Below are 21066 nucleotides of genomic sequence, written 5' to 3'. Positions count from 1 at the left end.
GGTATCTGACAGTATCCATGTAGTCCAGGAGAAACTCCTATCGAGAATTACCACAGTGGGGTTGGGGTGGAATGAGACATCTGCCAGAATTGTCCTAGGTTGGACAGTTCAGCCTAGGGGACTCCTAGGGCAAAAGGGTAAACTATGCACCTTCCCACTGCAGACCCTGAATGGGTTCAACAACCACCAGAAGCCATCTCAGTACCAGGGTGCAATTCAGCCAAAGCGCAAATCTCTGTCATCAGGGTCTCTGAGACTAGAACCACCCAGACTGTGAGGTGAGCAGACATATAAACTTGCTGAGACTGAGTGAATTTATTGGACACTGTCCTGAAGTCTCTCAGGAACCTTGCTTTGTAGAGCAGGGCAGTCTTATGGACTCCAGACATTCGGTGTGTCCATAGAAGGGAAAATACTGTATCATTTGACATAACCAAATATTGTTTATCATCTTAAAACCTTTCTCTTTTTGTTCTACCTGCCCCAGTATGCATTCCAAAAAAGGTAGCAGGCTCTCCTCTCCAGAAAGAACATGGCATGATAACCTGTTCTGAGATGAGAGTTTGCAGCACACGCTTTTTGCTCACTGTACCTTTCACAGATGGGAAATAGCCATTTGCATATCAGTCTTTGTCCCGCCCACATGGGCAGTCCAGCACCGAAATGCTACGGCAATTCCTCACTGAACAAGAGTACCACCAGCAACCCCATAAACGTGTTTCAGCCTTGTTCCAGTATGCATTCCTCTGCATCCCTTATCTTAATAAACAGTGAAACATACAAGACATTTGTTCTCTGCAGACTACTTTAATGTAGTTGCACAAATGAAATCCACTGGTTTTCAAATGCCAATTTCTACTCTTTGAAAACTTTGGGGAATTACTTTTGAAGCACATTTCTTGAGGAATAACTGAAAACTGTTGCTGCCAATTACTCTAACCTTCAAATCACCTTTACCAATATCAAATAGAATTGCTTTTAATTGCCTTGTAGAAAACCCATGATGCATAGGTATGTGACAAGCATTTGGAATAGTCAGTCTTCTATCTGTCCTGTTACCTCCTACAGCCTGGTGGTGGGAAAAGTATAAACGTAAACAGGAGTTTCTTATTTATTTGATAAATATATTATTTGGTAATAGCTTTCTAATGCTCCATTTACTATTTGAATCAAGGCATTGAAAAGTTGGACCAAATGATGCCCCTTGTCTGGGCAGGATAGCTCATCTGCAACGTGCTCGCCTTGGAAGCAAGACGACACGGAGCTACACAGGTTCGATCCCCGGGTCCGCACTTAGAAACCTCTGGGTATTAAGCGCGTTATAAAGAACATATCATATCATGCAAAATTAGGGCCCGAAGGTCACAAAATGGCTTTGAAAAGTTGAACCAAATGATGCAAAATTAGGGCCCCAAGGTCACAAAATGGCTTCTTGATTCCATGTTAAAGCCTTGTGGCAGCTTCCCTGGACCTGGAGGGAACATTGCGATTGGAAGTTGCTTTCTCGTTGCATGTGGCACTGGCAACTGTTCAATCGCACGCTACCACTCACCAGTGTTCTATGCCAGAGTCAAGGTTCCAAGACGTCCCGGACAATAAGTCCCATCATTTCTTGCTGCACAGAATCCGGCATATGGCGAGAGGCTACGAGCATGCAGCGTCCTATATAATTGGGAAGCTGGATCGCCTCTTTGCTACTCAATGAGGCTTCCTTTTGAGGCATTACCCTCCTCGTTCCTAAAGGTTTGTTTTGACTATGGGAATGTGGGCGTCTGCGTTCCACCTCAACTTGATGCCCTCCTGGTATCTCCACCATATTTTATTTTGTGACCTAGCCATACCTGCTTCTCCTGGATTGTTTGCTCTGATTGTTTATTTAATTTGAGACGTTGTTGGTATCTGCCTTGTGAGTCCTGCATATAACTGACCGTTCTTCTCCTCTCGTGCACTCGATCCAGTCCTCCCACGCTCAGCTTTTTAAATGAAATTTCCAGTAACATTATCCCTCTTGTTATGGTGCTCCTTTTTCTGGTTTGCGTCAGTGGTTCTTTTTTGCGTGTGATGTTTTGGGGTGTTGCTGGATTCTGGAGTCCAGGACTGCTGCTGTGAATTCGGAACTAAGGAACCACTGCTCACATGTTGTTTGGCCACACCATGGTTCTCCTCCTTGCCATCCAAGACTAAACACCATGAACATGCCTATGCTGGAATCCTGTACAGAGTTTTGTTACCTGCACCCCTAAGTTTCTGGTCCTCCAGGCTTCTCTTGCTGTTATCCCCTCCATGCTCTCTATTTTATTTGTATTCTCTCTTGACCGGGGTGTGTTCTACTACTAAAGTGTCTTGCATCTTGGGACTGACTGAGGCCTTTTTCCCCACTCTACCCTTTTCTCCTATCTGTGGGTCATGTAGTTCTGCATACCTTTTGTAAAGTAGGAGTGGAGGGGTCTGTGAGGGCTATCCTTGTGGCCTTATCAGTGGCCTTCCACTGCCCCAATTGTCCGACATCCGGCTCCTAGCAGTCCTAAAAAAGACACTGAGAACATAGAGGTGTACAATTACATTCTTTTTTTTAATTACCTGTTGGAAGGTGGTGGCTGCTGTACTTGAGGGCCACGGGCTGCTTGTGAAACGGGAGCTTTCGCAAGTCCTAACATTTCCTGTATTTAAAGAACACAAACAAAAAATCTATATCAAGAAAATATTGAAAGGGATAACCGAAAAAATACAGACAAAAGGACGTGCCTGCTATACAAAGTGATTAGCTTTAAATAGTTGCAACCTGAAAAAGAAAAAATTATACATACAAAAAATACACGAAATAATATTTGCTTGTAAATAAGCGTTTACCAGAGTGGGTGTTTTGTATATTACATGTCTAACCAAAAGCATAACTACTATAATCATAAATGAGGGTATTTAAAGCATATAGGCTTTCAGTTTAAAGGGAAAACCAGAAAAGCCTCAGAGAACATACACTAGCTGGAAGTGGGGAAGCAGAAAAGCATCAAACAGACGTGTTACACTCCAATTCAAGATGGCCACCATAGTATTAGAGTCAGAAGAGAAGGTATTTCTCTGAGTAAACAGCACAGCACTGATGACTATTTCTGAGCAAAGTGATAAGGGAGCAATTCTTGGCAACCTCTCCCTAGATCAATGTTGGAGGTTCTTGGTTTCTTTAGTTCTCTTTTGGTTACACTTCCTTGTCCAGTGGCTTCATCATCAGTGTGTGTTCAGCCTCTTGTCACAGATGGCACAAGAATCGTTCAAAGCTCAGAGGTGGTTCAAGGGTATTATTGAAATTCTTGTAGGCCCTAGGGCTGTCCTGGTCATCTCTCTCGTCTTGATTTGAACCTCCTCCCTTAACCGGTGTCCCTAACTCCTGCTTAGTAGGTACAGATGATTGGCCCCTAATGTCTAGAACTGCCTTCGACTAGACGTGAAGACCTAATGGCAGAATGCCTTATCTCACTAATGTCGTTCTGGCACTTTCTAACTTTCCATGCTCTATCTAGTTGTTAGTGTTCGATTGAGATTTGGGGATTGCGACTTACCAACTTTTCTCCACCTCTCGCTCCAATCTTTTTTCACTCTAGTCCCTCAATCTTTTGTCCCACCTATGTCTCTCATTCCTTTCAGCTTTGCCTCCACCTGTTCCTCTCACCTCCGACTGCTTATCCATCCTTTTATAATGCACAATGTCTCACACTCCTCAGAGTCACAGATACCTACATCCCGTTTGATGAAGACCTGACACACAGTATCACGTCCATAATAGAAACAACATTAGAAAGGGGCATCGACAATGGTTGGATAACTGAAAAAAACAGCATCTTTCTACATAAAACCAATCCCATTATTCCCGTATTTTACAGACTCCCAAAAATACACAAACAGCTACAGAATCCACCCCTAAAACCAATAGTGGCTGGTACCGAAAGTATCTTCGACCCTTTGGCTATTTATGTAGACCAAGCTCTACAACCGATTTTACAGAAAACTGACACCTATCTAAAGGACACCACACATTTTCTAAATATCATACAGACCATCAATACTCTACAAGAAAATGATCTTCTAGTTACATTCGACTACAGAGCCTGTACACATTAATTCCCCACGATGGGGGAGCTGGAAGCATTGGAGTGGGCACTAATAAGGGAAGAACACTGCATAGCATCAAAGCAGTTCATATTGGAATTGAGCAAGGTCATCTTGTTGAACAACGTCTTTAGATTTGGACAGCAATTCTACTTGCAGGCCTCAGGGACCTCCATGGGCTCAGCCATGGCCCCAGTGTATGCTACCTTGTTTATGAACCATCTAGAAAGACGTGGAGACCGAGTTCATTAAAATGCTGCCCCTACATGCACGCCCTCCGGACATCTTGGGTTGTTATGTAACATATCTGATGAACTCTAAGCGGGATTCCTCATCCGCTTCATCCACAGGTTGAACTGCTGGTTGGGCACCAATGGGCAGACGGTTCAAGAGTAGCGTTGAGAACGAACACTACCAGGCATTCAAGCATATTGTTGGGACGCGGAGCTGTGGTGGGTGGGGCGTGAATGGGAAGGCAAGGTTGTTACGGTGCGCGTTACATGTCCCACTGTTGGGCTGAATGAGTCTCCAACTCATAATTGTTTTTGTTCTTGTATGAGAAAATATAAATAAAGTTTAAAAAAAAACATCTAGAAAACCAATTCATAATCAACCATCACCATACGGGCCCAAAACTCATTACCTGGAAGAGATATATCGACAACGGCTTTATAATCTGGAGAGGACAAAGAGAAGAATTTGACTAATTTCTTACATACATAAACTCAGTGAATGACAGGATCACATTTACCAAGGAGGTGGGCATGCCAAAAATACACTACCTGGATGTTGAAATGGAATTACTTAATAGCAAAATAATCACCAATCTGTTTCATAAACCAACAGATGTGAATAACAGTCTGCATTTCATGAGCCAGCACCCAAAACACCTACGTGATAACCTTCCCTACAGCCAATTCCTTTGGGCCAAACGCATAATCGCTGAAGAATCCATGCTCACAATGGAAATGGACAATATGTCTTTCAAATACACGGAAAGGGGGAACCCCGAGAGAGTGATAGAAGCAGCTAGGGACAGGTCTACCTTGACTACTCGTGAGGATCTCTTGAAGCACAAAACCAAGAGTAAAGAGATTCCTTTCTCTATACGCTGACATATTCGAGCCAAAGCCACAAGATCACACGACTAATCAAGAAGAATTGGAGAATAATACAACTGGATCCCCAATTGTAAAAACTATTCTTGCAACCTCCATTAATTGCTTATAAATAGGAAGAAACATAAGTGACCAACTTGTGAAAGCAGAGAGAAAGACAGAACAGAAACAAAGAACACTACAGTCTAAGAAATTGGGTACCTTCACATGTCTACATTGCAGCAATTGCAATAACGTGATGAAAGGCAACTACGTTAGACATCAAAGGACAGGAGCTAAAATTAAGTTGAGAGACTTTGCTAAATGCGATACAAAGTCTGTCATCTATGCAATAAGCTGTCCGTGTGGCATTTATTATGTGGGACAAACCTCAAGGAAAATGAAGGAATGGTGCAATGAGCACAAAAGTAACATCCGGACAAAGAACACCCATTCCCCAGTAGTAATACACTACTAAGAGAAAAGACATATGGTGGCACAGTTCAGATTTATAATATTGGAAGTAGTCCAAAGATCCCTCAGAGGAGGAGATCATGCCAAGAAACTCGGCCAAAGAGAATTGTTTTGGATCGACAAATTGGACAGCCTCACCCCATATGGGATGAATGAAGAGTTTTACTTAGGAGCTTTTTTATGAATCATCCCGATTGTGATATATACTTCTATACCCTCACAAAACAGGGGGCACACCCACACACAGGTATCAAGAATAGACTGACCCCCCTATAGGATTTTTTGCAATGTGGATACCATATGTTTAAGTCCTCTAACCCAGTAAGGAGGATTAGCTATGGAAGAGCCCTGAACAATGTTGTAACATCCCTACATATCGGTGAACCTTTAACATTACATAGGGTCATTCCTTGGAACTACACCCTTTAGCTCCATTAGAACATCAGATACCAAATTATTGACATAGGTTACGTCAACGGGTTGGCGTAGTGCGATTTCTGTTGAAACTGGCTGAACTCACTGTCTATAGACACTCAGGGGGATACGAATAAATGCTATGAATATGTGTAGTCTTCAGAAGAAGTCAGATTGTGAACGTGGGTGCTAGTTGGTTGTAAACTTTGATCCTTTACGTTTTACCTTTAAATTGGGTCCTTGCATCCCGATACTATGGAATAGCAACTTCCCAATATTATCGGTTATTGACATTACTCGTACGGACACACAGTATACAGGGTATAGAGATGATGCTGGTGACACCAGCTTCTACAGGGAAGTCGCATCCATTGGCATGGACAAGCATATTCTCCAAACAAGTTTGCATCACATTGTCACCTGGTAAATTTCCACTCTGGAGAAAACTTTTTGTGAAACCTTCCTTAGACTAAAATACACATTTCATTCTATTCCAATTCACGCTACCACATGATATAGCGGTTTTAAATAACATGCTCTCTATATGCATCATCTTAATTAATATATAACATACATAATTGTCATTAATAGCAAATTAATTCCACTAAGTTTTCCAATTGGACATAATATTGTAAATATACAGGAATCGAGTATATCTGTTTCACAATGGTGAACCATATTGAATTGACATCACATATGACGTGCACATCCGCTGCGCGGTGAAATCACTTGTTTACATGTGATGTCACCATGCTGACGGCCGCACAATGGAATCTGGTAACCATGGAACACATAAAATGCCTGCTACAGACAGACCGTTCTCCTTTGCACGGGGATATCGTTCGGTAGCGCATTAATGAGACGATTTAGATGAGAACTTTGTACTCTATATACAATTCGGTAAGCAAGCTCCTATTGTGGTATACAGGGCTATACTACAATAACGTTACAAAATATGGCTTTTATACCATCTTTTTTATGATCATAGACAGAAAACGCACACAGGAGTGGAACCCTAACCTGATGGTTTACCTCCATAGCCGCCATTTTGAGACAGTGAGAGAATTACTCTTCAATCAACGTGACTGCATCACTACACCTACTACAGGTAGGACAGCTATTTCCATATTAAAAAATTGACAATGAGAGTAGGACTGCTGATGTATATCCCAGAACTTCCCACTCATAATGTTCCTATCACCGTTTCCATAGAATTTGCTGCTAAGAGCGCAACAGTGTGCTTGTGATGCATCTGAATATACAAGCTGTGTAAAAATGACAACATCTGGTTTATCGCATATGCTCCCCCGCATTTCTTTACCCGACAGCAGGTAGGACTTTGACTCCAACTTTCTATGCTATTACCAATAGATATGATCTCTATTTAACGAACTAATCGCTCTACGAACCCAGGCACGCTTTCTCACATGAACGTATACTTTTTTCAGGGTACTTTTGTATTGGGTGATGCTCCACCTCGCACTCAGAGGAACTTCAAGGGCCCCCCTTTTTTTTTTAGGGACCCATGTAGTGACTCCCAACCGGTACCCACGAGAGGCAGGATCATACAAACATGAAGGAATGCCTAAAATGAAGTCACTATCGTAAAAAGACACTAGCTAATGAAGATTATTTCTATTATCTCCTTCCCCCTTACAGAGTGTATGAATTGTGGAAAGGATTAATTGAACTAATATGAAACTTTGCTCCTGAAGAAGGGATAATATATCCCGAAATGCAGTGAGCTTATGAATTTATTTACAATTATTGTGATTATCTTGAAGATATTTGTGTTTTATGCATTACAGACTTTGGATAACAATACTGTGCAATATGAATGAAATATTGTAACATGACAATGATGAAATATAACCACATCAAAAATTCTTTCTAGTAAAAAATGGAGAAATTTGTGACTATGAAAGTGTTTTTACTTGTATAATACAGGTGGACATTCCACTTTCACTAATCTCAGATTTAACTTGGATTAGCATTTTTATAAATATTGTTTATATAATTACAAAACCCAGAGTGTGCTTGGGACGCAAGTGTTCCACAGATCGTGGACAGCATTTCCTTTTGATCTACTTACTCCATCCTACCTCCACTATTGCTCCACTCCTTCAAACAATTACTCAGCCTCGCTTCTTTTACATAGTACCATACACTTCACAATCACTCAGTACACTAACTCTGCTAACCACACTTGTCACACTAACAGGCACTTTCACACTGCAGTACCACTTTCATTTCCTAGCCAAGGGCCCTCGTTCTTTCAATCTAAATTGATCTGCTATCTCCCTACAAGATCCCTGCGGTCATCTTCTGCCAATTTGCTGCCAGTGCCTGGAGGGTGCTCCTTCTGAGTATTAGCCCCGACACAGTGGAACTCCCTTACAGCTTTCCTGAGCGAGATCCCAAATCACTTGTGCTTTAGCAGAGCACTCCAGACATTTTTGTTCTGAGAACGAAGGGGGTGGGGAGGTGTATTCTAGCTGGTTCTTGTTGGTTATTCCTACTGGTTGGCTAGCGCCCAGAGGCCTTTTGGCCTTGGCTTGCGCTCAATAAATGAAGTCACATTACATACATTACCTTTTTCCAGAGATCACCTCCATACTTCGCCGCTCCCTACTCATTCCTGCTGGTCTCTTAGTCGTCCACTTCCTTCTCCCTTGATGTCACCAAGATTACCTACACTTTTATCCCCCTACACCTTCCTGAATTGGGCCTCTTTCCCTTGAAGTCTGGCCCCATCTACCCCCCCTCATACGTGTTGTCTGCAGCCAAATTCACAAATAGGGGTCAAAGCCCCACCCACTTCATTCGAGAAGGTCCACTGAAGAACAGTAATGACAGTCCTGCACCCTGAGAGCTCGAGTTCATGTTCGGGGCCTTCATTCTTTCGACTTCAGAGGTAAGTCTCAGTAGTCAATCTGTTGGTATGCCCTATATTAGTCCCTGGTGTTCTAGGATTTTTCTTTGCAGTTGTGTGTGCTTGCTTTGTCTGCATGGCAACGCCATGTGGCTTCCTAGGCTGCCGTATGCTTGAGATGCCACAGCTCTCTCAGTCAACTACCTCCTGTGCTGGCAAGGTGCTAGCCGTTGTGGAGTATGCTGTAGGTGGTTAGGTCTTGGTTTGTTGGCGGTTGGGTTTTAGCACCATATTACTTTCCATTGGGTGCTTCTTGCTGGTTTTTCTTGGAACTCTGATGTCTCTAGGAGAAATAAAAGAACACTGACAAGCATCTCGTTTGCAGAGAGATGGCTTGAGAAAGGTGGACGTCTTAGATACATGCAGGCACTAGCGGGTGGGTGGCAGGAATTGGGGCCCTAACAACGCCCTCCACCTTCCTCAGCACAAGAACTGGCTGTTGATTTCTTCCCTGGGAGAGTCCCTTATACCTCCTTGACAAGCCCCAGGTGTTTGCCTTGTCCCACACCTCCACCCTTTTATTTGACTCCTCCTCCTGTCCCTGTTTGCTGACTGACTACCCCACCTCCCCCACCCAGGGTCAAGTTATCTTGATCCCTGCAATATTTAAGACATTGGCTAAATAATGGAAAATGTGTGCCTTGTAGACTTCTTATGGCAGACCAGGCATAACTATCATGGGCATCTTGACCTTGTTGTTTAACACTCGTAAGGCAAGGGTTGCCTGGGCGCATAGATTGATGTCCCCTGTGTACACATGATTTGATTTGTGTCTGGTCGCCCAGGTGCAAATCCTCAAAGGCAATTAGGTAAGCCCTGACAGCAGTTTTCTTACACCAGAGTCTAGGAGGCCTTCGTCTGGAGAACTTTGTTTTTGACAGAGAGATGGTATTTCTGGTTTGTTTCCCCCACAGGACAGACTGCCCAGGCTCCTGGGTAAGGGCCCTCCTCCTCTTCCGGAAACAGATCAGCGAGATACTCTGGTTCTACTGGTTCCATCATCCATTGGGCCGATTGGGGGGGGGGGGGCTCGGTTCCACTTCAACAGCGAAACTTAAACCTTGGATTCAGTAGCCAGATTTCCATATGTTTCTCCGTTGGCTTTTTGGAACAAAAAATGAGCCAAGTGTCCTGGCTGGAGTTTGAGCCCCCACAAATTATATGTAGCTAATATGAACGGTGGCAAAGGGAATGTACACACAATGCTGTTAGCAAAAGCAAACTGTCTCTATATACAAAAGAAAGAACTTGCCTTGGCGCATCCATTTCATATTCCTTAAACAGTCTCTGCTGCTATATGTTTGTTAAAATACATGGGTATAAGGATATTATGTTGGGTTCATTTCACATAACGTGGTGAAAAGCGCAACAGGATTTGGAATGGATTGGTATTTCATCTATATTTGGTAGTCATATCTTAAAGCTATTCCTTGACTGGGAAGAACTCAATGAAACGGCTCAGCATGACCACTGCTAATCCTGGAAAATAGAAGAAGGCTGACTCTAAAAGGCTATCGGGCCCATGCATCTGGGAGCCGGCAGAATGTTTTCTTTCCAGTGTAATCATGAAAGGTTAGTATAATGTCGCTGGGTGAAGCTTTTTGGATTATCTTGATGCCCTCTGCATGCGACTCCTTGAAGGCTGCCAGAAAGAAGGAGTGAGCCAACCCCCCTAAAGTCTGCTCCCTCACTGCCCTCATTAAGTCTCAAAATTGTGAGGTTTTCACTCCAGTGATGGTTTTTAAAGTCTTAAAGTTAGTCTAGGATCTTATCAATTACATGCGTGTTTTTGCAGTTTGAATAGTGCATTCTATTCTTTCCCAAAGACCGCTCTGCTTACTGCGGACTGGGAAAAGCAGAGATCTGCAATGGCCGCTTGAATTTCTTTCTTCGTTCTTTTCTTGATCTCTTGGGTAACATGATTCTGGAACTCCATAAAGTCTTGCTTGGTTAATGGTAAATGTGAAGAAAGAGTCCCAACTCAAAGCTGGCCTAGACGGCACACCTGTGCCATCTAAGCCACCAGAAATCATCTTCACTTCCCGGGGATTCTTTGCTGATCAAAGCACCTTATAGAGTTGGTGTTTTTAGCGTGGCGAAATCGGGGGGGAATACCCACCTCACATGTCATTGAAGAGATGGAGAATCGTTTTCATTGCATCAGCTTCACTTATGAGGGAAGATGACATGGAATCCGGGTCTCAAATAAACACCCAGGCACACCACTGGAGATTCGATGTTCAAGAGGGATCCTGTCAACACATGTAAGCTTCTTCCACCTTTTATCAGGATTCAAAAAACGTATTCACTTCCCAACAAATTCACTGCCATTGGCTTAACGAGCCAGATAGAGATCATACAGACACTATAGTAGCTGCCTCTGTGATGGGCCCCAGCTGCAGAAGTTTGTCTGAAACAGCTCCTTAGCTCCTTGTCAGCTGCTAGAGAACTCGCCTAGTGGTGATTTTTTGCTCCCCATAGATGCTGAATTGTGACAGTTATGTCAGCAGAGTCTCTGAAGACAGATTTAGATACCTTGGGGGTTCGAACTGCCAATGTCCTGTTTTGCGCGGAGGCATGTAAGGAACTCATGGTGGCGACAGTAAAGACAGACACAAGTGATCACAGTTCAAGGTCGTTCATTTAACTTTATTATGGATGAGGTAAACGCCTAATCTAAACCTAAATCTAAGATGGGAGTAAACTACGACCATCAAATAATAAGGCAGTCCTAGTGGCGTCTTGTCAAATAAAAAGGGCCTATACTAAAAAACCTATTGCCAATCCTTACTACTAAATTACAAAAAGGGTGTGGGATAATATTGACCAGAAAAGAAGAACAAGTTACTTACCAACTGGTAACGTTCTTTCGACTGGATGTTCCTCCAACGTATTCCTCATCTTTGACATGTAATGTCCACAGCTCAGCTGCTTCTGAAATCTTTCGGCAGAGGGCGCCCTGTGTCAATGGCATTGGGTCGATGTCCCTCGAAGGCCTCCGTCGAGGGGGACGTCATTGGTTGTTATAAGTAGCACGCACGGCGCCCGCAGCCTCAGTTCATGTTTTTTCCCACCTCTCATCGTGTAGGCCATGTGGGCCCAACTAGCATAGACTGCCTTCAGCCTTGTCGGAACTTAAGCTGCAAAAGCACGGGAAATTCTTCAGAGGGTTAGGCTGGGAGGGAGATGAGGAATACGTTGGAGGAACATCCAGTCGAAAGAACGTTACCAGTTGGTAAGTAACTTGTTGTTAATCGAATGGATTGTGTCCGCCAACGTATTCCTCATCTTTGACAGAATCCCAAAGCAGTAACCAAAGGTGGAGGAGGGAGAAGAATTTAGATCTACCCAAGTAAAGCACAGCCTTTACAAAGGCCATATCCTGAGATTGTGAATTATCCAGGGAATAAGGCTTAACAAACGTGTGGATGGAAGACCACGTTGCAGCATAACAGATGTTCTTAACAGGAACACCCCCCCTGTAGGGGGCTGTCGATGTAGCAATGCCTCTGGTGGAATGAGCCCTCAAGCGGGTCTTTTCTCGCAAGTCTATAGCACTCAGAAATAGTGATGATGATCCACTGAGACGAGGTCTGTTTAGAAACAGCCTGGCCCAACCTGTGACCAGTGTACCCCACAAAGAGCTGGTTGTCCACTCTGACCTTGGACAATCTGGAAAGAAAGAAGCTTAATGCTCTCCTCGGATCCAACCTATGTAGCCATTCCTCTTCCTTACCAAGATGTGGAGGAGGATAGAAAGCAGGTAGCACAACCTTCTGACCTCAGTGAAAGTCAGAGACTACCTTAGGAAGGACGGAAGGACATACTCTCAATACAACTCTGTCCTTGTGGAACACAGTAAAGGGCAGCTTAGAAGACAGTGCCTGCAGCTCCCTCACTCTTCTAGCAGATGTCATTGCAACCAAGAAAACAGTGTTAAAAGGTCAACAACCTCAATGGACAGGAGTGCAAAGTTTCAAACGGAGCACCCATCAAAAACTTTAAAGGCATGGTCTAGTAAAATTTTTTATTGTCCCTACGGGTCGGCCATGTTTTTTTAAGCCTAAGTGGCTCGATTTTAGAAAACTTTCCTATGGACCTTACCCGAGTTTTCGTCCATTAGACGCACGCGAAAACAAGCACCAGGGAGCTGCCATTTTCTGATAATCCTATCTTTTCCCTGATCGCCCTGGCTGACCTGCTTTTGCGGCACTAAATCAATTCCCCCGCCCCTGAGCCTGACATTATCAAAGCATTCATATTCCCCGCCTCTCTCCGTGACGTTACTGTGCTGCGTAGGCAAACGCGCCCAGTCGTCTTCTGCGCGACTCCACACAGAACCCGGAAACCAACACAGATCAACTCACAACACAGCGCGCCACAATTCGGAATATGAAACTGTACTTTAAAATGAAACAGCAACAAGGTACATTTGGTAAAGTACATTTATATGACATTAATTGTTTAGAGAATATTCAGCAATTGCCATATGAACTCCGAAAGCCATTTATTTTCTTTTATCTGTATCCGCAATAACTGTTCCGTTTCATCTTGAGTCACGCGCTGTTCCTTTATGGTACACAGGGTGTTCATTTTCATAAAAAGAATCACTTCGGAAGCATGGTGAACCGCAAGGCTGTTCCATCAACTAGGCACTAGTCCAGCCTAAAGGTTGATATGTTGCTTCTAGCCACTAGTACAGCGTAAGGGCATGTGGGCCCTTGGCGATCATCCTATAATATGGTGATCGTGCTCCAGTTGTTGACACGAAGCTGCAGGTGTCTGCTGAAGAATCCATCTGCCGGTGTCTCAAACAGATGGCAGTGGCAGAATGGGATCAAATACCTGTTATGAAAACAAAAAAATTATAATTAGTCTTGCTAGCCGAACTTCATTAATATTACTCATTTTATTTATTACGGCCGATCAGAAACTATTTGCTTGCAAGGATAGTTCAATGGAGTATGTTCGTCTCTAAAATCAATGCAAAAAGTAACAAGATAAATCGAGGCCAACACACAATGATAAACGACAGTTAGTGTAAATGCGTGAGGAATGATATGATATATGATATGGCATTTGTAATGCGCCTATACTCAAGTGTTTCTAGGCGTGACGAGGCAGGTGGGGAACAAGGGCAGACAGACAACGATCCTACTAGGCCAGGTGTCTTTCTGATCGCGCATGGGGAAGGGCTGTACATGGTTAGTTGAATACAAATTAAATAATAGGGCCAGCTGGTGGCAAGTGCAAGGTAAATGCCGGGAGAAGGGGCTGAAGGATACAGAGACAGTCCCGTAGTGCAGGAAGGCATTGCAGGGAAAAGTGGCTGGGCCAAGGACCGAGATCGGTGAGACCAGTGGACCTGCATGCCCATGTGCCAACTACGAACACGTTTTACTTGCTTTTCCTAGCTCTTCATTCATTCATTTATTCATGCATCCATTCATTGAATCTTCATTCCGGTATAAAAGCGTGTAAAGATTTACTTACATTATATTTGAAATTTCCATTGTGTCTCTTCGTAATGCAGTCTGTAAAACGGACCGTGCTCTTGACAATGATTTTTCGTATACTGAACTAAAATGAAACTCGGTCTAGTTTCTGAATTTTCTGCCTTATCGTCTTACGTTATTGCGCACTCCCTTCAAATGTAGTTCTTTCGGCATGGTCCCTGTCTCAAGGTCAAAAAACAATAGACCCTTATACTTCCAGTGCGACTTGTGGGCCTCATCTGGGCGCTGTCCTTCGCATTCTTTATTTGCAACATCACGTAGTATAGGCATCTGTGAGAACTTGAAGTTTAGAATCCGTCTATGTAGTGCGCCTCAATGTGCAAATGCGAACTCGCTTCTCTCCCAAATGCCACGGCCCTCTTGGCTGGCGCTCTAAGTGCCCCAATTTTGTCCCCGTTGTCTGCGAGCTTTGCAGCCCAAATTGAGACATTTAATTTTTGGCGGAAGGTCAGGGAAAGTATAAAGTACCACAGGAGTTGATTTAAAAGTGAGATTTGTTTGTTTGTTTTATTATTTGCAATACGCAAGCCTCCCCTCCGTTAACAACGCGCAGCATTTACATGAGATGAGACATGAGAAAAATATATACATACACATATGTGAGGTGAATAGAGAGAATTCAAAGATGACACCCAGCTTGTTCGCCACCCATGATGGTGAAGGTAGGGGTTAGGTTTACAGGTACACTGTACAATAACATTTATTTACAAAAAGACAATCGTATTGCAATTATTTAAACCGGGATTTGTACTTCACAATCAGCTGTGCTTCGGGTGGGCATGGCACAGTTGCAATGTTCGGTGGCAATGGATCACTGCTCTGCACAGAAACGTCAAAAATTCCATATCTGTGCTTCTCTAACACAGCAACAATAAGGCCTTTCACAAAGTCGAACTGCATTTCATCATAGACTGGTTTGATCACCCATTGCTTACTTCGTTTTGAAAACACCTTAGTGTAGCGAGGCATCCTTACTTTACCCCTAGTCCTAGATTGTTCACGTCCGACATTGCTGTTATGGGCCAAGACCGCTAGTAGAGTGCTATGTTTCATGCCCCGAAAGCTAAAATGCAAGCGCTTTGGCCTGTACTTTAGGCACATATTGTGGAACACCTCCAAATCTCCTGTGTGACAGAATTCTGTCAGTCCTCTCAAATCTCTTGATAGAGTTTTGTCGAAAACAATCTTCTCAATGGCTTTGTGTGTCGGTGAAGATGGAATCAACCACTTCTTCTTCCGTGCCTCCTCTGGGGACAAAGGGCCATGTTCACATTGGTGGAAATGTTCATTTGCTGTCCAGCGGTGAACGTTGGTACAGTGGGGTGCATCAGTGACCGCCATTTTTCAAGTAGTATTTCCACTGACCCCTCACAAGTTTTTGAGCTCCACCAAAGATGGTTGGTGATAGAATGTGACCACTGCAAAATACTTTCAAAACCTTTTTTTTTCCCTGCAGCCAACATATTCTTATTGATTGATTTATCAAGATGCCATACGTCAAATTGATGTTTAATATGTGGGAACTGCTCTCTCATTGTCTTGGCAATTGAAACGTGTCTATCCGTGGCTATGAGGTCGATGCGCATTCCCCTTGATTGTAGATATTCCACTGATTTTATAAATCCTAGTTTCTCCATGGCCACTGACGATGTACATTGTGTTACCTGCACGACCACCGAACTCACAATTTTCTTACTATCCGTGTCCTGAAAGTGGTAGGTGCAGTACTTGGCAGAAAATCCAGGGCTGTCGCACTGTCCATCGCCGGCTAGACTGAATCGTTTGCCTTCGAATGTACTTGCTAGAGACAATTGTTCAATTTTCCAAGCATCACTAATGGCCGGAAACAGATAATTACGTTGGTATATGTAGTACAGCGCTTTAGAAATGAAATGGAGTCCCACAAACTGAAAGAAAGCCTCTAACTTTCTAAAACTGGAGCCACTAAAAAGTGAGGCAGCTGCACACAGTAGATTGCCTGCTGGCAGTTTCCCCAGCATCGGTTGTGCAAACCATGAGAACCTATGATTTAATCTACAGGCGGCATTTATTTTGACGTTACTGCCTTTTATTTGACGAGTCACATTAATCAATGGCTTCCCACATACTTTCCCTCTAATGGAATGCACACATTTCAGCATACTTATTTCCATCAAACAACTGTTGAATACAATGTATTTGCTCTCTTTCATTAGACTGTCATCCTGCGTCAACGTTGTTTCGGCCTGTGACATTGTGGAGATTTCAACACATTGGAAAGTAATATCGCTGATATCAAGTTCTGATGAGTCTATGGATGCTGCGGCTGATTCATTCTCTGTAATTTCGACATCTATTACTTCAACATTGATGGGAGAACACAACAATGTCGACAGGTTTTTTGGTGGCAAATTTTTGGCGGGTGTAGATTGTGTAAATTGATCTGCAACTACTTCAGAGCTATCTTCAATACATTCAATAACATCTTCTTGTGGTGGTGCGGTCGCACTGTAGCTATGGTCCAATGCAACTTTGCTGTAGTCTCCAAACACAGTTAATTCATGTTCTGGCCATTGGACATGAGCATCTCGACCCTGAACACGCCTCGCCTCAATTAATAGTTCCTCCATAGTGTACACGGTCTGGCAAGCCACATCTCTCATTCGCTTCACTGTCTGTGTGTGTATAGTTCTGACACCCACGGGTAACTGGAGGAGAGATTGGAAAAGGGATGTTCAGTTTAAACACAAGATGGAGTGTAGTAGAATTGACTGGAAAAAAACAAAATAGTCCCCAGCACAAACTTTTTTTAAAGTTATGAACTGTTTGTAACTAACCTTTTTTAGTTATTTTTTTCTTTGCAACTTTTTTGACTCGACCTTCAACATCTGCACGCTGTAGCTCCGATTCGTTGCCGCATGTCCTCCCTTCCTCTTGCGCTGCAACGACTATATTTTCTGTATCCGCATAGATAGCACGGAATGAGGCTCCATCGTCTCCCTGAAACATAGTACTTTCATTACTATGTATCAAAATATTGTTAGCATAAAACACACGCGAGGACGAACACACCGGTACATCTCAATAGCCAAACACGATTTAAACATTGTCTGCAACAATCAAACGACAAGTATTCGACCAGTGATGATCTATTTCGATGGAACCGTCAGTATCCATACCTCTGGCTCTTCATGGACTGCCATGAATGGTTGTATTGGAGAGTAGGCATCCGCATCTCCCTGAAACACAGTACTTGCATTAGTATGCTTTTCAATATTGGAAACACAACACACACTTGGGGTCGACGGCGCAGGTACATATAAAGAGATAACCACAAATGATGCATTGTCTAAAAGAATCAAGGAAAATCCAAATATGATCACATTTCATCGACTTATTTCAACGATTCCTTTACATCTGCATCATCTAAATGAGATGTTGTGATTGTGGTGGAAGCTCCGCCGTCTCCCTGAAACACAGTACTTGGATTAGTATGGTTTTTAATATTGGAAACATAACACACACTTGGGGTCGAACGCACAGGTACATATAAAGAGATAACCGCAAATTATGCATTGTCCAAAAGAATCAAGGAAAATCTAAATATGATCACATTTCATCGACTTATTTCTCCGATTTATTTACATCTGCATCATCTAAATTGGATGTTGTGATTGTAGTGGAAGCTTCGTCGTCTCCCTGAAACACAGCATCTGCGTTAATAGGGAAGAAAGTATAGCAAATGGAATCACGTTACATGATCACGCATGATGGAGCTGTCATTATCCATACCTCGTGCTGCTGAAGAATATCTATGGATGTTGCAAATGTAGTGCGCACTTCCGAAAGCTGTTGCGCCGATTCGTATACGCATGGTCCCGCTTCCACTTCCCCTGGAATTACTTGAATGTCAGGCTCTGCATCAAGTGCAGGGGTTGACGCTCCATCAACTGCCTGAAACATAGTACTTGCATTAGTGAGGATTACAATAGTGAAAACATAACACACACCTGGGGTCGACAGCACAGGTACATATCAACAGCTAACCACGAATGAAACATTGTGTAGAACAATCAAACGACAAGAATTCCAGCTCTGAAGATGATGCTCGATGGAGCTGTCAGTATCCATACCTCCAGCTGTTGAACATCTAGAAATGTTGTAGATGTGGCGGACGCTTCAGCATCTCCCTGAAAGACAGTACTTGCATTAGTATGAATAACACTAATTATAACTGAAAACAAACACCAGTGGACGATAACTAAGGTGTATATCAATTGGAAAGCACTAACCAAACATTCGGTAAAATGATTACACGATAAAACAAAAATATTACTTGACATGCATAAAACAGGTCTGTAGCGGATTAGCCCAGTAAGATTACCTGATACGCCTAGAAGTGGTTGATAACTGCGACCACGTCAAGGATGTAGAATGTTCTTGCTTCAGATTCAAGGGATAGTCAAGAAGTTGTAAAGGTAAATTAATGATTGATAATGAAATGCCAATATTAAAAATAGCCATGTAAGGCGACAGAATACTTGTAAAATGCTCAATACAGCACAGTTCCCTGTTCCCATATATATACATTGTGTTTGTGGGTTATGAAATCGAAAAAGAATATATTGGTAAATGTCATTATTCAAAAAACTATACACTCATATCAATATCGAAATTATTACAAGGGATAGAACACCTACAATATCAATTAATCCGTTCGGATACCTACACACTACCGCAAGGCCTAAAGCTATATCCGGACACTTGACTCACCGGTGGCGGAATGTGGACGAATAGAGTGGGAATAGCGTTTGAGAAATTTCCGTGTCGTTCGCCATTTATTCTTCTTTGTTACCCAAGATGTTGTGTACATGTCCAAGGAAAAGTGCCGGCTGCAGATGCGGTATCAATCACCCCTCTTGTCCTGTAAGACATGTTGGACTCTACTTTCCAGCTCATCCAGTGGATATCCGCAATGTCTGACCCATTCTCTTATTCGATCAACAGTTTTCGGGAATACATGCATTGTAGTGCCTTCAGATTTAGCATGGGTCTTCGAAGGGCAACCGCTAATCGAACAGGCAGGTTTTGTTGATAAATCTGAAAAGTAAATATCAACATTATTATACAATCTTCAAGAATAAAGATTTGATACAAAAGTAAATGAATCATACAATGATCAATGCAAGGTTTGTTTTGGTCGCAGGAACTATACCAGTTCATTATGTGCGGCTTAGTATTTGCATAAGTTGCAGAAATGTATAAATGATGTGACTAAAAACTGAACAGGTGACTCATCCCTTGGATGTTCTGTATTGCACGAGAAGGAAACATGCTTACATTATAGACTGGACCCCCGAAGGGTGCAATTCGATGACAATAGACACAGATGAAAATAAATAGATCTATTGATGGCATAGCAATGGAAACTCAAGTCAATAGCAATGAGACCAATGAACCTAGCAGTATTGTGTACTCAACTCGCAAATAGATAGAAATTTAAAAATCTGCAAAATATGACTAGGATACATGGCCTTACCTTGACCAACAAACAGTTGGATTCAGCAAGAAGAGCAGTATGTTGCAGGAGAATAGGTGGGTGGCCACAGGTAGCACACTGATGGGTTTGCTCTAAGCGGTCACAGAAGTTCACGGATAGCACGACGACGAGCAGATTAGCGTAGATCTCAGTGGTTGCCAGGTAACACGTTCAGGAGTTGACTTGCAAAGCACAAAGATGTTCTCATGAGACATATCAAGTGGTTTATAAAGTATTAGAAACAGGGGTGTGTTTGTGAATGAATGACGCATGTATGTCGTGGTCTTAGGGGGGCGGCCTGCTTCAAGGGGAGGCCTGGCTGGAGACACGGGGTCTGAGGAGGCCATGTGACCGATGGCCCCTTGGCGTGGGACACCTTTTGAAGTGCACATGTAGTTTGGCACCTTGGCCTTTCGCGCCCCTCACAGCCCCCCATGCCAGCGCGCATCCACCGGAGCAAACCGCCTTTGATAGAGGGGGGTGGGATGGATGGGCCTGGGGCGTGCAGATTAGGCACAGGAAGACTGCTGAATGGAGACACACTTATGTGGATTGCAGGGGGGCGGCCTGCTTCAAGGGGAGGCCTGGCTGGAGACACGGGGTCTGAGGAGGCCATGTGACCGATGGCCCTTTGGCGTGGGATACTTTTTGAAGTGTACATGTAGTTTGGCACCTTGGCCTTTCGCGCCCCCGACAGCCCCCCATGCTAGCGCGCATCCACCGGCGCGAACCGCCTTTATATCAGTATATCGTGGCTTATCAATAACAAATGCCACATACCGGAGATTCTTGTGAGCACAGACCCACACTTCAACCGGTGTATTATAGTGGTCAAGACCCTAAGGCCTGTATAATCCAATGGTAATTGTTAGTATAGACGTATGTGTGACTTTTATAGAGACATAACCCACTGAAAGACTTTAAACAAGTGTTATTTAGTGCATGCATTATCGAGAATATGTTATGTTAGCTTAGATAGATAGTGACCACCCTGCTTCACAGCGACCAGAC

At 43.3% G+C, this 21066-nt stretch overlaps 1 protein-coding gene across 1 annotated transcript in view; it reads right to left on the bottom strand.

Annotated features, from left to right (window-relative positions):
• The window catches only part of SEC23A (SEC23 homolog A, COPII coat complex component), a 1668754-nt gene that overhangs the window by 1347706 nt on the left and 299982 nt on the right, over nt 1-21066 (bottom strand). The window contains exon 6 of the mRNA XM_069637506.1: nt 2581-2660. Within this exon, the coding sequence (XP_069493607.1) occupies nt 2581-2660 (80 nt within the window). The remainder of the gene's footprint in view (nt 1-2580; nt 2661-21066) is intronic.

This window comes from Ambystoma mexicanum, chromosome 14 (genome assembly GCF_040938575.1).
Source record: "Ambystoma mexicanum isolate Mex_15411 chromosome 14, UKY_AmexF1_1, whole genome shotgun sequence".
Taxonomy (NCBI): domain Eukaryota; kingdom Metazoa; phylum Chordata; class Amphibia; order Caudata; family Ambystomatidae; genus Ambystoma; species Ambystoma mexicanum.
Note: the sequence above shows the minus strand (reverse complement) of the source record. Positions and strands in the feature narration are given on the sequence as shown.